Source organism: Heptranchias perlo, chromosome 26 (assembly GCF_035084215.1).
Source record: "Heptranchias perlo isolate sHepPer1 chromosome 26, sHepPer1.hap1, whole genome shotgun sequence".
In the NCBI taxonomy this organism is placed as follows: domain Eukaryota; kingdom Metazoa; phylum Chordata; class Chondrichthyes; order Hexanchiformes; family Hexanchidae; genus Heptranchias; species Heptranchias perlo.
The window spans coordinates 19,996,215-20,013,772 of NC_090350.1; the positions used below are offsets into that span (position 1 = coordinate 19,996,215).

The 17,558-nt window shown below is 45.0% G+C and overlaps 1 protein-coding gene across 1 annotated transcript; it reads left to right on the forward strand.

Annotated features, from left to right (window-relative positions):
• The first annotated feature begins 1,720 nt into the window (after positions 1-1,720).
• LOC137342803 (ficolin-1-like) lies at positions 1,721-12,726 on the forward strand. Its single transcript, XM_068006989.1, has 7 exons — positions 1,721-1,837; positions 3,016-3,078; positions 3,385-3,417; positions 4,413-4,540; positions 6,460-6,589; positions 10,868-11,002; positions 12,332-12,726. Exons 1-7 carry the CDS (start codon positions 1,798-1,800, stop codon positions 12,577-12,579), a joined length of 777 nt encoding a protein of 258 aa, XP_067863090.1. The 5' UTR covers positions 1,721-1,797; the 3' UTR covers positions 12,580-12,726.
• Positions 12,727-17,558: the final 4,832 nt, after the last annotated feature.

A 17,558-nucleotide genomic window follows, 5' to 3' on the forward strand; every position in this document is an offset into this window, starting at 1 on the left:
AGAGAACAAACTGCGCTAACACTACCGAGTTCAGAGAACGCATCGCACTAACACTACCGAGATCAGAGAACGAACAGCGCTAACACTGCCAAATTCAGAGAACAAACTGCGCTAACCCGACCGAGGTTAGAGAACGCACATTGCTCCCACACCTCCCATACCTTCAGCCGCCTAGGCCGGAAACACTACAATTCCCTCCTCTCGGTCACCCCTCCTAATTTCTCCTTCTTTGGCTTGGCATTCATTTTTTTCCTTATACCTCTGTGAATTGCCTTGGGATGTTTTTCTACATTTAAGGCAGCAGATAAATGCAAGTTGTTGTCGTTGTAAGCATTTGTAGTTTTATGGAGAATACCTAAACCTGTACAATTTCTAGGTAATTGGAGTGAGCCTAAGGATTGAACAGAAACCTGTGTTGCTATTCACCTTACTGGATATAACATGTGCCCTCACATCCTCTCCTTGGCTTCAGAAAGCAGTGGAATAAACTCTATCAGAATGTGAGATTGGCCATAAACCATCAAATGGACCTATTGGTGGTGATTTTAACCCCCAAGAACGGGTGGGTTGGGGACGGGTGGGAGTTGAAAATAGTTGTTTTTGGGTTGCGTCTGCAACATTTTTGGACTTTGCATTCCCAGTGTGAAGCCTGTACTTTTACGCGCCCAAGTTAAACCTGGAAATAAAGCTGGGTTGCGGTCACGACCCAAAGAACAACTATTTTGAACACCCATCAGCTCGCAATCCACCCGTTCTTGGGGTTTAAAATCACCCCCATTAATACTAAGCAAAGAAGCAAACAGCACTCAAAACAAATGGTAGAGTTACAGTTTTTACAGACTAGCACAGTCTGACACAGGTTCGATGGGCTGAATGGCCTCCTTATGTGCCGTAATATTCTATGATTCTACTTAGTATATTTTCATCTCTACCTCCAGGGCATGAATTATCACCTGGGTGGAGAGCAGGGAGAAATATTGGGCGGGGAGGATTGATTGCCGGTAACAGAGCTCACCTGATTTTCCTTTTATTAATTTAAGTGGAGGGGAAATCAAGCCCAGTCTGTTATGGATGTTTTGTTCTGCGCAGTCCCCAGGCAATGCTTTATGCCCAGGTGGTACAGGGAAAATCCCACTGCTGCTCTGGCAACTTTGGGCCCAAGCTCCAAGAGGTAGATTAGGCCAGATTCTACTCACTTGGACAATGATTAAAGGCAACCATGATGGATGGGTTACAAAACCTCATGGTTGCTCACCGTTCCACACTCACATCGATCAGTGAGCATTGTGAAAGAAGCAGAATATAGAAGTGTTGAAATTATCAAAGAACCTATCAGAAGTGAGTGCCTGTGAACATTGAAATGGAACCCAGAGATGTCTCCTTGGTGCTATAATCATTCTGATCAATGCCATTATTGCCTTTGTTCTTTTATTGTAAGTATTGGTTAATGTTAGAAGCTACTGTTTGAGTAAAATGGTTTAGCTTTTCATTCTGTATTGTATTACCTACCTGATATTTTGGACCTTGGCATTTACCAAAAATACCTCGTAAAATTTAGAATTGTAATTGACTTTTAATTCGATTACATTTACATGCCTGAGCTGCTTGTTATTCAGCTAGTCTAAGGGATCAAAAACTTTTAAATGAGTAATCTTATTGTTCAACCCTATCACTAATATCCTGTGTTGTGCTTTTTCTTTCAAAGAATGTAAGATGACAAGCTCATGTGCATTTGTTCAATGTCTTGCTGGTTTGCCTGGAGTACCAGGAGTACCAGGAGTACCAGGAAAACCAGGAATGAATGGGATTCCAGGATCTAAAGGGGTTGGTTTGAAAGGTATTATACATATATATTTTCACCCATTCCCACTTTTTCTTTAAGCTATGCCTGTAATTAATACTTGCAGTGATTGCTTCTCAAAGTGAATACCAATAACACAGACTTACTATTCCAAATGCTGAATGAGATGAATGACCAATTAACCTATTGAGGGATGAATGTTGTCCAGGAGACTGGGAGAATCGTTGCTTTGGGAATAGTGATGTGGAATTTTCAATGTCCAGCTGAATGATTGGAACAGGGAGACAGATCTTTGGTTTACTGTCTCGTCTAAAGGTGAGCATTCCTCATAATGCAGCACTTTCAGTTCTGAGGCTTTGTTAACTTTGCTAATTCTATTTTGGAATAACGTCAGAAAGTTTCAGAAAACCATGCAGAAAGGAGCAAAGAAAGTGTCAGCTTGGCTCAGTAGATAGCACTTTCGTCTCTAAATCACAGGTTATCGGTTCAAGCTCCACTCCAGAATGTAAGCATATAATAGAGGCTACACTCCAATGCAATATTGAGGAAGTGCTGGATTGTAAGAGATGCTGTGGTTCAAATGAGATGTTAAAACGAGGACCCGTCTGCCTGTTTCAGTGGTTCAGGTCGATGTGATGTTAAAGATCCCATTGCAATATTTGAAGATGAGCAAAGTTCTCCTCAGCAGTTTAACTGGTCATTCATTTCAGTGGGATTAGTGAGATATTGCTGTGTCCAAAATGGCTGTTGCAATTAACAACATAACAACAATCACTGGCTTCAAAGTAATTCATTCAATGGGAAGCACAATGGGATGTGTCCAAGAGGTATGATAAAGTGCAATCAATTCAAGTCTTTCAATATTGATAATTAGATGACAATATCTTCATTTGAATGGGAACAGGTTTTCGTTAATTTTGCAGCTACTGATCATTGAGATGAGTTCTAAGGTAGTTTCTGAATCGAAATGAATTGAATCAGATATCAGATTTATCCAAATAACTAATTTTTCAAGAAGTTGGATTTCACATCCTTCAAGTCTGAGTTTTGAATTTTGTTCAGATCCATAAAGAGAAGATTTGAAGAGTCCAACTTACATTATAAAGCTTGGTTGTAAGGTGTTTTCGGACGTTCTGAGATTGTAAAAGACGCAACATAAATGCAAGTTCTGTCTTCCTAAAGTAAATCCTCATTGTTTTTAACATTTGTTACAGGAGATAAGGGTGCTCCCGGGACACCTGGGAAAGCTGGACCAAAGGGTGAAAAGGGGGAAAGAGGTAAATATTTGAAGAAAAAACTTTGTTCAATAAAGCCTGAGTAGTAGAATCAGTTCAGGGACCTCCTCATACCATAAACAATTCCGAATGTGTAACTACCATTAGAGATATGTGGAATAAGTCATAAATCCAATTTTACATCAAATATTACATACAAAAGTATCATTAAGATATTCAGATGCAGTGAACCAATATGATACCAGCTTTTGTGCAAACCAGTTATTATAAAAGTGTCTGGTTGTGTAAGGTGACATGTTGTGTTGTACAACACTGAGAGGTATTGACAAGCTGCTGTTGTTCACACAGGGGAAAGTGGCACTTCTTACAATTGTGATACAGGTAAGTTTCGGAACAATTTTATGTCAAAAGGTTTAAGCTGTATTCTTTATGAGAATGTTTATTAAATGTACTGCTAGATTTTGCTGTGTTAACCTGATTTGTGTACTTGAATCTTTATCCTGATTAAGCAGAGAGTGTTGGCATGTCATCTCAGTAACAAGGTAGGAGGAAGATATCTGATATCAATTCGAAACACTGATTTTCATTTAATAGGAAAGTGCCAAGGTAGTTACACCATGGAAATCCCAATTCGACGATAGTATGAAACCTAGTTAATGTCGGGTTGGTCCCAAACCAGTGCCATTAGTTCAGTAGAGTTCACCCTACTATGTTCATATAATGAAAGTTTATCCAACGACCAACTTCCTCGGGTTGAGGTAAATGATGCTTTTTTGAGGTTGGCTACAAGAAAACAAGCCTGTTAATGGAAGACTGGAACCAGATCAGTAGGCCCAGTCATCCAATATCTGAGCAGCGTAGGTGTGGTGTACTACAGCGTACTGTTAATGATTGATGAGAACTTAAGGGGCAGAAATATCAATGGGACCAGGACTCTTCCCACTCAGCTCCAAAAGAACCTGGAAGCCGATGCTTTAATAAATAGGATGGTCCTAACTGGACAAGCACTGGGAAGTTTACGGGTGCTCTCTGTTGATAAGCTGCAGGGTTTTAGCTGGATAGATACCCACAGTACCTCGACACACACTGAAGAATCTCTAAACATTGTCATTGCCAAGCTGCACCTAAATTCTCTGGATTTAGGTCGGTGACGTGTGTCCCTACAGGGACAGATGATGCATTCCACAACAGGCAAACGGAAACATTAATTATGTGGATTTCTCAACAGTTCGATTTGGAAACTCTTAAACATAGTGGGTTCCTGCATGTGGCTAATCAAAAATAGTGTATATTGGACTAAAGTTGGCGTAGAAAATTAAAATAATGTATATTAGATGGAGGTAAATTGAATATCTCTGACCTTTCCTTTTCATTAGGTGCCAGGAATTGTAAACAGTTGCAAGACAAGGGAGTAACATTGAGTGGCTGGTACCTCATATACCTGGAAAACTGCAAATCACTAACTGTGTTCTGTGATATGGACACAGATGGGGGAGGATGGCTGGTGAGTGAATAACTTCAGTTCCTTATTCACACGTCTGTTAAACATCCCGCCCGTTATATACCCCACCCGTTATACATCCCGCCCGTTAAACACCCTGCCTGTAAAACACCCTGCCCGTTATACTCCCCGCCGTTTATACACACCGCCCGTTATACTCCCCGCCCTTTATACACCCCACCCATTATACCCCCCTTCCTTTATACACCATACCCGTTATGCACCCCCGTTCTTTTTATCCCCCCACCCATTATACACCCCGGCCGTTGTCCACCCCTCCCGTTTTTCTCCCCCCCCCCCCCGTTATACACCCCGCCCGATTTTCCTTTCCATTTACTTAATTGTTGGCCTATTCGTGCCTCCCATTCTGTGCCCCCACCAAAGTCCTGTAATCAATGTATCGTGCTGGAACATACAATAAGGCTATTTATATTTTAATTCATTTAGTAATAAAAGGTAGACTACTATATTGTATGTATAATCTTAGTTATTCTTCAAAGAAGATTGCATGTTACCATGAATAAGATAGAGTGCATCTAAGATAGTCAAGGTGGAAAGCCTAGCCCAGAAAATCATTGTCAGGTATTCCTTGTAAAGATTTTATACCAGAACCATGTAACCGTTTACTATTAGAATGAAACCCCAGATAATGTTCTTTTCATCCAGAAGCTTTAGTGTTTGAAGGAACTCCTGAATGTTCCTTGGATTTCCTGAATGAGATAAATTTACTGATCGAGGCAAATTGTGCCATATTGTTCGGCTTTTCTGTACCATGGCCAACCTATGGTGGGAATTAGATTGAGGCTCCTCAAATTTTTTATACTTAGGACCTTTATAGCAGGAAGAGGCATTACTTTAACCACATGAAATCTGCATATGGGGAAATCAGTAGCAGCTGAAATTCAATGTAAACATGTGGCACAATACATATCACAAGGAAATGAACAAACCCAGCCAGCAGCTTTCACATAAGCATTACATAAATATAGAACATAAAATAAATCTGCATTTTGGTCCGACAATGCTGCTTTTCTTTTGCAAGTTGGCTCAATTCAGAGTGCACACTAATTTTCCAAATCCATTGAACATTACAACACAAGCCAAAAATAGCTTTTAAAAAGGTACTACAAAGTGGAAGGAAATGTAAGTGCCACAGGTCGACTTTGGATGGTGCAGAAGTAGCTAAAGGGGAGGTGGAAGAGGATCTGGGTGAGAGTAGATTCAGCAATTAACATGTCAAATTACTGCAGAGTTACACAGACTGCTGCTAGATCAGTTGAGTATAAACCAGAAGACATCTTGCTGAAACCATGGAGTGCCCTGAACAGACTACATCTTAAGTATTGTGTTCAGTTTTAGTTCTCAAGGCATGAGAGCAACATCCAAACCATGGAGCCACTGCAGAGGAAGAACGATGAGGCATCAAAGGATTGAGTTATGAGAAATGACTGGAGAAACTGAGGGCCTTGAAAGGAGACGATTGAGAAGTGACCATTTAGAAATATATAAGGTGTTAAACAGTATCGGTGAAGTAAATCCTGAGCACTACTTCAGGCTATGCCAGGATATTGGAACGAGGGGACTATTTCCTGTGGATTGGGAGTCAGTAATAAGGGTTCATCAATTTAAAATTGTCACGAAGAGTGGGAGAAATTTCTTGACACGGACAGTAGGACATGTAATATTTTGTCATAGGGAATAACTGAGACAGAGACCATTGTACCTTTTAAGCGAAAAAGATGACTATTTGAAGCAGAGGCTGGTACTGAACAATGGGGAGGGATCAGGGCAGTGGAATGAGATTTGGATTACTCTAGCAAAGAGCTGACAGACATAACAGGGCAAATGGCTCCTTCTGTGCAGTCGATTCCCATGGTGCTATGATTCTATTAAATTGTATCATCTTGTTTCCTTGATTTTAGGTATTCCAGAAGCGCATGGATGGTTCTGTTAATTTTTATCGAGACTGGAATTCCTACAAGAAAGGATTTGGGAACCAACTCTCAGAATTCTGGCTGGGAAATGACAACATTCACGCGCTGACAAAAACAGGTCATTTGAAATTAGTTTTCAAAATCACATTGGGCTCGATTTTGGGATCATGTTTCCGGCGGGTTCCCAGCGGGGCGGCCCCGAAAATCCCGATATCCGGTCACGTGACCGGATCGCGACGAAATCCCGGCCACTTCCGGGTACCGCGCTGACGTGCGGGGCTGCGCGCGCAAGCCCCGCTGGTGGGAATCCCGCAGGCAATTAAAGCCAGCGGGGTTCCACTTGAGAGTACTTAACTTGCTCGTTGTGGTCAGTTAATGAGCTGAAGCAGCTGTCAAAAGAGGAAGTGTGGGATTTTAGGTTCAAGGCAGTGAGTTTCACACACTGGGGGAAAAAGTCCCTCTCCAACCAGGCGTGTTGCAGCCAGCAGCCTGTGGCAGGTGCCAAGGTGCGCTCCACGGGGGAGAGCCCTCACCCACGCAGGAGGCCACCGTGTCACATAGGGCAACCCCTGCCCTCCACCACCCCCCGCCAAGCCAGAGGACAGACTGACACGAAACCGCAGCCCCAGTCCGAGGAACCACCCACCTACCCTGCACAACCCCTCAGACCAACACCTGCCAGATGGGTGGTGCGTTGACTTCGTCGGAGGACGAACAGGATGACCAGCCCCAGCAGCCTCGCAGTCCACGCCGTCCGCCTCGGAGACGGAGACGTGGGGCCCCCCAACACGGTGCGGTGGCACACCCACCTGCACAGCAGGAGGGAGGGCAACCGCAGAGAGAGATGCGTCGCAGGAGGCACTACCCTCCGCACAGGGTGTACAGAGCGAGGCTGAGCTTCATGGACCTCTCCGAGGAGCAGTGCATACGTCGGCTCAGAGTCAATCTCCAGGTAGTCGCCGACATCTGCAGCCTCCTTAACGACGAGCTGCTCCCTGATGGACCAAGCAGCATCTTCCTACCTGTCGCCGTCAAAGTCACCACTGCCCTCAACTTCTTCGCATCCGGTTCCTTCCAGGGTGCCACCGGGGACATCACCGGGGTCTGTCAGTCCTCTGCACACAAGTGCATAAGGCAGGTCACCGATGGGTTGTTCCGCAGGGCCTCGCACTACATCAACTTCGCCATGGACGAGCGCAGCCAGATGGAGAGGGCGGTTGGATTCCATGCCATGGCCGGCTTCCCACGGGTGCAGGGTGTAATCGACTGCACCCACATCGCAATACGGGCACCTCCGCATGAGCCAGGGCTGTTCATCAACAGGAAGGGGTATCACTCCATGAACGCCCAGCTCATCTGTGACCACCGCCAGAGATTCCTACACGTGTGCGCCAGATACCCCGGCAGCTGCCACGATGCCTTCGTCCTCAGGGAGTCCGCCGTCCCGCCCATCCTGCAGGCACCCAACGCCGGCAACGGCTGGCTCCTCGGCGACAAGGGGTATCCCCTCCACACGTGGCTCATGACACCTCTGAGGAACCCCATCACCGAGCCGGAGCGTCGGTACAATGACAGCCACACTGCTACCAGGTCTACAATTGAGCAGACCATAGGGCTTCTCAAGATGCGCTTCAGGTGCCTTGATCGTTCTGGGGAGCGCTCCAATACACACCATTCAGAGTGGGACGAATCATAGTTGTCTGCTGTGCCCTGCACAACATGGCCCAACAGAGAGGGGTGCCGCTGGAGGAGGCCCCATCCACACCCGCCACCCACATTGAGGAAGGCGAGGGCGAGGAGGAGGAGGAGGAGGAGGAGGAGGAGGAGGCGGAGGAGGAGGAGGCGGAGGAGGAGGAAGCGCCAGAGGATAGTGGACGACCCATGCGCCGAACCACGACTCACCGGGATGGTCGCCGGGCCAGGGAGGCACTCATACGTCAACGGTTCTCCTAGAGTCAGACACTGCGAGGCGCTCTCATCTCCTCACCTGCACATGCGAGCGGCCATACCAGCCCCCTCCACTGAAGAGTGTTGCCAGTAATCCTGCACCCACAGCAGCGTGCCCAATGGGTGGCAGCAGGTGTTCGCCGTCATGATGGCCTCCACGGAACGCACCTATTGCACAGGCCGCGGAAGAATGGACGAGAGGTGGCAGGAGTGGTGAGAATAGAGTATTTAATATCTCCAATGTGACATTAGATTAAAAAAAATGTACAAATTAATAAACACCCTGGTGTATTCCCTTTGTGATTATAACGCCTTTGCAATTCTTTTCCGGGAACCCCTACGTGGTGCTACCCCTGTGGCTCCAGCAGAGGTAGTGGCAGGTTGCTCGTGTTCTTGCCTTGACCGGGTAGATGCTTTTGGCGGACGGCCCCTGGGTTTCGGTGCCCGTGACGGCACCTCCACAGACTGCTCCTCCTGCACCGGGGCAGGGGCAGACTCGGCCACCTGGAGAGGAGGCACCATTGCGGGTACTGGTTGAGAGGTGGGCGACGGGTGGGACGTGGGGGCGCCTTGAGAAGCGTCCCCGCTTCCATGTCCCCGGTCGCCATCATTCCTCTCTTGGCCTCGGCCCACATCACCCCTTCCACCCTGCTGGACGGCAGTTTGGATGGCATGTGTGAGGCCTTGCAAGGCCACCCCTAGTGTATCCGTCAGCCTGTTGATGGCGGCGGAGTGTTGCTCACCCTGAATCCGTACAGACGTTGTCAGGGCCTGCAAGGACTCGATCTGGAGCTGTGCGTGACGCTCGAGGGAGGCCAGCCTGTCCTCCACCGCAGACAGTCCCGCACCTACCCGCGACACTGTGTCGCCGGTACCCTCCTGTGCCTGCGCCACCAATGCCCGCATGCAGGAGTTGGACTCCTCCATCGCCTGCGCTATTGTGGACAATGCGCGCGGCACCTCTCCCAGTACCTCAGCAATTAGCTGGTGGCCATCGACGACTCTCCTTTTCACTGGTGGACCCTGGGTTCAGCATCTGGGTCCGGCTGAGCAGAGCCTGGAGATGAGTGCTCCCTCCGTCGCGGACCCTCCGCGGCTGCCCCTGCCACCAGGGTCTGCTCATGCTCACTCGTGCGCGGTGACTCACCAAGTGCTACCCCAACTAGTTGGCGAGGGGGACCCACCGAGGTGCGTGTCTCTGCGCTGGTGGATGGTTGGCTCTGATGTGACGATGCACCCTCAGAGACCGCCATGTCCTCTGAGGAATCGCCCTCCACGATCGCTTCACACACAGACGGACCTGCAAGAGAACAGAGGGCACTTTGAGGCATGTGGACCAACTTGACAGTGCGCCTGATGGCAGGTGATGATACGGTAACTCGCGATCATGGGTGTTGAGTGTCAGCTTTCCCTTACCGGCCGTTTCGGCAGCGACACACTCGCCATCAGCCACCGACAGGCAATGTCGCGTGCGGGCGAGGTCGAGCGCCTCCACCTCGGCGTCGGTGAGCTCCACCACTTGAGGCGGCCCACCTCCGGTGCGTGCCCTTTCCCGATCGTTCTTGCTTCTCTTCTCCTGTGAAGGCAAAACACAGATGTGTGAGTGGGTGCGTATTGCATCGTGAGACGCATCGAGCATCGGTGTGGTTGGGTTGAGCGTGGCGCGGATGGATGGGAGGATGCGTGGGCCACGTGCCCATCCCATTGCATGGGGATTGGGGTGTGTGGTAGTGTTCGGGTGGGGTCAGGGACGGTGGGTACTTGCGTGCACGGCGAGGATGGTGAATGAGTGGCTGTGAGGATTGCTGATGGAGCGCAGTGGTGGCTGTGCAGGAGGGGTTGTGATCTGTTTGGCGTGATGGTGGGGACGGGATGTGGGAGGGTGCGTTGGTGTACTCACCTTGCCAGACCTAGTCAGGTCATTGAAGCGCTTGCGGCACTGCTCCCAAGTCCTTGGGGTGTTGCCCCTGCTGCTCACCTCCGCCGCCACCTCTGCCCATGCCTTCCTGGTGGCGGCGGCAGGGAACTTGCGTCCATCTTCTGGGAAGAGCGTTTCCCTCCTCCTCCTCACGCCCTCTAGCATCAGCTGCAGTGCCAGGTCTGAAAAACGGGGCGCAGCCTTTCCCCTTTGCTGAGCCATCGTCTCAAACCTCTTGATTGCAGCAGGAGGGGCTTTGGGAGACTGCCCCTTTAACTGGAGCTCCTACATCGCGTCGACGGTACTGCGCATGCGCAGCCGGCCGGCACGCAGCTGGGGAGCGGAGAACCCGGAAGCAGGGCTTAATCAGGTCAATTATCCCGCGATCGCGTGGGGGACGCACACGATTAGCCGTCCGCATTTTCCACGCTCCCGGAGGACCACCCGCTGGGAACCCGCAGGCCTGCTAAATTCGAGCCCAATGAGTCTGTTTTTTTTTAATTAAACATTTTTCCACTTTTATTTCTCCAGGGTCTTTTCAGCTACATATAAATCTGGTGGATTTTGACAACAACAAGTGTTTTGCTAAATATAAATCCTTTAAGATCCTCGATGAATCTGAGAAATACAAACTTGTTTTGGGGGCTTACATAGGCGGCGATATAGGTATGAAATCCTTATCTTCCAATGTGCAGAGTGTAGATCTAAGTTTGTCCGTAATTCACAATTGTAAATCTGTGGAAATATCCAACATAATAATCAAATCCAAATACTAGGTGTTAATGTCAACGAGAATGTCAAGGTGTGGGGCCTTTTCTACTGCATGCATTGTACAAACATACAACCAACTTTCAGTATGGCAGAGGGCTGAATTCTGAATGTGTGTCTCAGATCTGCAAAAGTGAAGTTAGAATTTGGATTATATTTTTTTGCAGTGTATGTGTGATGTTATCTGTCTGAACATTTCTGAATTGGGAGATGCAAAACCACTCGAAAAAGAAGCAACTTCAGCTATTACCCCAAACACTCCCAAATCAGGAACACAACTTGACAGATACACATAGTTTCCCATTGGTTTAAACTGTTAATTTTGTCAAATTATTCTTTTATCTGTGGTTTATATTCCTTTAAGGCACCAATAAAAAGAAAGATTTGCATTTATAAAGCTCAGGATGTCCATATGCCCTTTGCAGCCAATGAAATACTTTTGCAGTGTAGTCACTGTTGTAATGTCAGAATAATAATGTTGTAATATAGTAACAGAAAGAAATAACAGCATTAGCACTGATCCCTGTTGTGATCGTTGTATTACAGTGACTTAGGGGGTGAGTTTAAACCCCAAGAAGGGTGGGTTGGGGGCGGGTGGGAGTTGAAAATAATTGTTTTTTTGGGTCGCAACCGCAAAATTTTCGAACTTTGTATTCTCAGTGGGAAGCCTGTCCTTTTACCCACAGACATTAAACCTGGAAATAAAGCTGGGTTGCGATCGCGACCCAAAAAACAACTATTTTCAACTCCCACCCGCCCCCAACCCACCCATTCTTGGGGTTTAAAATCACCCCCTTATTTTCAATAACTAGGTGCTATTAAACATAATATAGCTGCAATAACATCACAGAACTATCACCTCATTTTCCCTTTGTCTTGATCCAGTTTTGAGTCACTTTCGTTGCCAATTACCTCGGATTGATTAACCATATGGTTAAATATAGCACTACCTTCACTGTGCTACTGCTCCGTGCGTCTATCCAAGAGTGCACAAGCAGAATTTTGTTGTCCCTGATCTCAGTGGGACCCGCAGTGAGGTGCAGTCAGCAGTATAGCTAGGGTCCACCAACTGCACATCGCACTCACAAATAGTATTCTGAAATTGAATGGTGCAGTATATCTGCAGCATAAGTGCTTGTCATTATGATTTAAAATGTTATTGTTGTTTGTTCTGTTGTGCTGTGCATTATTTGCATTAATTATTTAATTCCTTTTTAATTTTTATAGGTGATTCATTCACTCACCACAATAACAAACCATTTAGCACACGAGACAGAGACAATGATAATTCTCCTTCAAATTGTGCTGTGAAATTTAGTGGAGCTTGGTGGTATGAAAAGTGTCATGAATCAAACCTTAATGGACTTTATCTAAAAGGACGTCATTCTTCATATGCAAATGGAATAAACTGGTCTACAGGAAAGGGCTATAAATATTCCTATAAATATGTGGAAATGAAAATCAGGCCAAAGTAAAGATTGTATTTCTCCTATTCAACACAATACAGGAGCCAATAAAAGTTTTCATTACCTTCATGGAATGCAGAATTGTTGGTTATTACTTTTGTTACATTTGTTTAGGGTGTTGGAGCTTTAGAAAATAAGCTGAGTTTCTTGTGTAACATTAGGTATACAGCGATGAACACAGTCTTCACAGTAATATCCAATTCATATTCAAATAATATCCTTTATATTTTAATTCGGGCTTTAATGATTAATGTATTGATTTTTCATTGCTGAAGTTCGGTCTGCTTGCAGTGCTTTTTTATCGTGAATGATGGCTCAATACCAGAGATAAATGTTCTTGGGATACTCCACATGGAAAATGTTTTGGTGTAGTTATCAATTCTCAACAGTACATTAATGTATATTTTCTGGCACGAAGTGTGAGAGGCTTTTAATTTCCGATCAGAACGGGACAGACACAAAGACCATGCTCTGCAGACCCCATAATGTGGGTAGGCCCATAATCCTCATTGTTTCCTCATTTCTGATGTTCCTATGAAAATGGTGCCGCAGATGAATAATTACCTGACCAAGCTGCTGAGATCAGTCACTTGCACCCATTCAGTAGCATCTCCACCATCTGCTTCTGTGACTATTTACAATGTAAATATTTCAAATATATTTGTGAAATGTAACATCTGTAAAATTCATTTAACTGCAACAATTTAAAATTTAATAACTACAAATTATTTAGGTATTTTTAGCCTCTGTATGTTGCTTTGAATTGAGCTATAATCACACGGAAAATATAATATATTGGTGTCTGTTTACTCTTTGGCTGCTGCTATTTTGTACACATTTTAAGTTAGTTTCACATTTAATCAACAATTCTGCACAAGTATCTTTATTACTTAACAGACTCCTGTATTTCTTTGAAAAAATGGAACATTGTAAAATAATAAAAATCTGTGATGCATTACGAAAAATTACCTTGAATCATTAATACATTCAAATATTGAAAATCCAACACTAATTCTATACACTGTAGCAATATAGATTGGAATTTAAGATTAGAATTCTGAAATAATCACCCACCAAATCAAAGAATTTCAAATCAGATAAAAAATTTCCATTGTAAAGGTGCAAAGGAGAATGGCTCTTATTGGAGCACAAAGGCCAGCCTCCTGTACAAATGGAGGTGAACGCATAAAGAGTGAATTCAGTCTCCCAGGTCCATCGTACCTGGGAGCAAATTAAGAAGTTTTTCAGAATCAGTAAAAGTGCCAAAGTAACACCATTCTTTGCATAAATGTGTGCTCTTCATCCATAAAAAGCATAGCTTCAAAGGACTCCAATGCACCATGGGGAGAGAGCATGCAGAGAACTGTTACCCAATTGAACTGCACTCTTGCATACAGCAGAAGGTGGACAGTTCAACTGCATTGGGAAAAATAAAACCTTGTACTCAGCAGTTCCAATATTCTGTTTTTATAGAGTACTGCCAACAGATTGGGCTGTGCAAAATGAGCTTAAATGATTGGTTGAGCCATATCTTGTGTTGGATGACTAGGCCAGTCATGTGTTCAAGTTTGCGGCCCTTGGTCTTAAGCTGGCAACAGTACTGGGGGGACGGCGGGAGTGGGAGATGGTCAATGATTTTATGGGAACCAGGATGTTGAAATCAGAGCCGAGAGGACAGTTGAGCTGGTCAACAGCTTCAGAGGTGTCATGGCTGGTGGAGGGCCTGAGGAGAGGGAGAATGGAGCTAGGGAGGTAGTTTCTTCCCTGAGTAAAGGTAGTGGGGGTGGAAGAAGATAGGGGAGTATTGGTGGAAAAGGTAACAATCAATTAGCTAGTGGCCTAGACCTCTGAAGAATAGAAAGTTTTTCTTACAATTTCTTGATAGGCCTCCTTCTACAGGAAGCCGAAAGGGGACATAGCTGGGATCTGGGAAGGGCATGGGCAAACCTCCAGTGGTGGGCAGGCTTTGAATTTTCTGACCGCATGGGACAGGTGGGCACTGGAGATGTGCCCACACTTGCACTGGCATCCACCTGACCCATGCTAATTAAGAGTTCTTTCACCGACCCCACAAATTCACAAACTCCAGCGGGGTCAGCACTGAAGGGCACCCACAGGCTCGATCTCAGCATAACCCCCAGGATCACAGCCCACAGACTATCAGGCCCTGATATCTGCCCAATCAACGAACTTGTCTCTGTTCTTCTGATAGCAGGTACAGTCCCCTCACTGTTAACCACATTCCCTATTTTTGTGTCGCCACCAACTTTTGATAATGAGCCCCTGTACCAAAATCCAGGTTATTTATATGTTGAGAACAGTATTGGCCCAAACACTGATGTCTGGGGGAACACCATTCTTTACATCCCTCTGGTCTGAAAAACAGGGCAGCCCTCCTTTGCTGCACTTCACCCAGAAGCACCAAAACTGTAGCTTACATAAATGGTGGCATTCTTGGACCTTTCTTTGCTTTAGCCATTTCAGAAACCAGAAATAACTTGCCAACAAAGTAGCCACTATTTCCAAACTGCAGCCAGCTCCCCTTAAATAGCAGCAGCCCTTTAACAGCTGCCAGTGAGCTTCAGATCCCACCAACCCACAATCAGTGAGCTCCTTGAACAACACCCTATCTGCATGGGGAGCTCAGAGATGATATTTGAAATAACTTACTTCATAAAATAGCACAAGTTAAACACTTTAAAATTAATGCGTGCAGTGTGCGCATAACAATGCAGTCCTGATTGCTCTGCAGTGTCGCCAGAAAATCATTCCCACTGTTCTACACATTATAATGTGAAACACTCTTAGTATTGGGTTAAAATGCATTTACAAATTCTTCATTCTGGTTTTCAAGTAAACTGAAGTAGTTCACTCACCAGCCATCCTCCCCCATCTGCGCCAATATCACAGAACACAGTTAGTAATTTACAGTTTTCCAGGTATATGGTGTACCAGCCACTAAATGTTATTCCTCTGTCTTGCAACTGCTTACAGTTTCTTGACCTAATGAAAAGGAAAGCTGAGTGAGACTGAGAGATGTTCAGTTTACCTCCATCTTAGATGCATCTTCCTTTTATGTTCTATGCTATAGATTGTGCCAATTAATTTTAGTCCAATTTACACCACAGATGTAAAACCAAATGACAAACAACATGGGAGTGTGAAGCCTAACAAACCAATGGTGCTGGTTTTGAACCAAGTAGCCATAATTAAGTTTCATACTGACTTGAAATTGAAATTTCACCAGTGTGAACACCCAGGCACTTTGAACCCTGTAACTCAGTGGGATTTACTTTCCTTTTAAGATAACTTGCAATCTGCAGAAGTTGTGTTGTGACACACATGGAGAATATTTGCTGCTGAGCTGTGTAAAATATGTCTTCATCAACCGGTTACTCTCAGCAGGAGCTCTAACCCAAGCTATGACAATTTATTGGTTGGGTCTAGCCTAATAAAAACTATATACCATTTTGTCAATATTTGTAAGCAGATTGTGTACAGGCAGTTCCATTGCTATGAAATCCTCTGCTTGTTTTCCAAATCAATTCCCTTTTAATGTTTCAGGGACAACTGCTCAATTCCATACACTCCTTTGCTCCTACAATTGCATGAAAATACGATATTTTTTCTACTGGACTGTAAAATTAAATGGAGGGGTTTGCTATATATATGTTAAAATATTTACACTGATACAATTAATGGTACTTGACACATTTTTGGAAACCATTGCGATACAATGAAATCCTCTACTTGTTATCCAAATCAATTCCTTTTTACTGTTTCAGGGACAACTGCCCAATTCCTTTAATGTTCCACAGTCAAATCCATCTCAGCATCACTCATTTTTTCAGTTCATTTCCTGTTTGAGTTTTGTACAATTGTTTTTTGATTTAGAAAACATATACATCATTTGGTAGATATCCATACTCAGATTGCGTGCTAGCAGGCCCTTTGCGAGAATGGTATGCTTTGCGCCCGTTAAAACAGGTGCAATGCATATAAATTTCTACCCCACACACTTTCCAGCAAGAGCCTCGATATAGTGATCAAGAGCAGGAACTCTGGCTGTATTTTCCCTTCGAACCCATGAATATTGAGGCCAACTCTCGTGTCCCACAGCTCTCTGGACTACGATCAACTAATTTGGCACTTTAGTGAGCTGATAAATATGTAACAAAGGGTCATTTAGCATGGCTCCCATCTCTATGAGCACCCTTGAGTTATTGACTTCAGGACAAGCCACCCGATCTGATTTAACATCCCTTATTTTTTTCTGGATTGTACCTGCATCCACTTTGACATTTGAACCTTTAGTGCTAACTACACATTGTACTAATGGCAACTGAGCACAGTCTACAGGAATGAAGAATGATGCAAAGTAGTCTTTTGAAACCTCTGCCATGTCCTTGGAGTGAGTTCACCTGAATCTGCTCTGAGGAATCTTTAACGGCCATCGTTTAGCCGACTTTTTTCGGCCTCTGACTCCGAACATGGCTGAGAAAGATTTTACTTTTGCTTCCACAATTGTCTATTATCTTCTTCTTCATTGACCTTCTGCTGCTGATCTCAGCTCTTGTTGCCTTTAGCTGAACTCGATACCTATCCTTGCTTTCTTGTTAGTTATTTTCCTTTAGTGTGTAAAAGCATTATTGCTTAAGTCTGATCCTGTGTTCATAACCGGGGGCAGAAAATGATACCGATTAAATTTATGGACTAATGAAGCAAAACTCTGAAAATGTTGTGACACAACAACTTACACTTATGTAGCACTCTTAATATAGTGAAATATCCCAATGTGCATCATAAGGGGTAATGGTGGGGGGTTGGGGGTGCAGAGGGCACCGGTCAGAAATTGAAGGATGAAGGTTACGGGTGATGACTGAAGACATGGTCAAACAGGTAGGTTTTAAAGGTGGACCTCGTGGCCTCATTCCAAGAAAAACAAATCAGGTTCAGTTCTTGAGAACTAACTTTAGTTTCAATTTTGG

Excerpts from the sequence above, each read along its gene's own strand:
- LOC137342803 (XM_068006989.1), top strand. The coding sequence starts at position 1,798 with ATGAATGGGATTCCAGGATCTAAAGGGGTTGGTTTGAAAG. Across the intron at positions 3,418-4,412 it reads TTCTTACAATTGTGATACAG|GTGCCAGGAATTGTAAACAG; the intron begins GTAAGTTTCGGA and ends CCTTTTCATTAG. Across the intron at positions 6,590-10,867 it reads TCACGCGCTGACAAAAACAG|GGTCTTTTCAGCTACATATA; the intron begins GTCATTTGAAAT and ends TTATTTCTCCAG.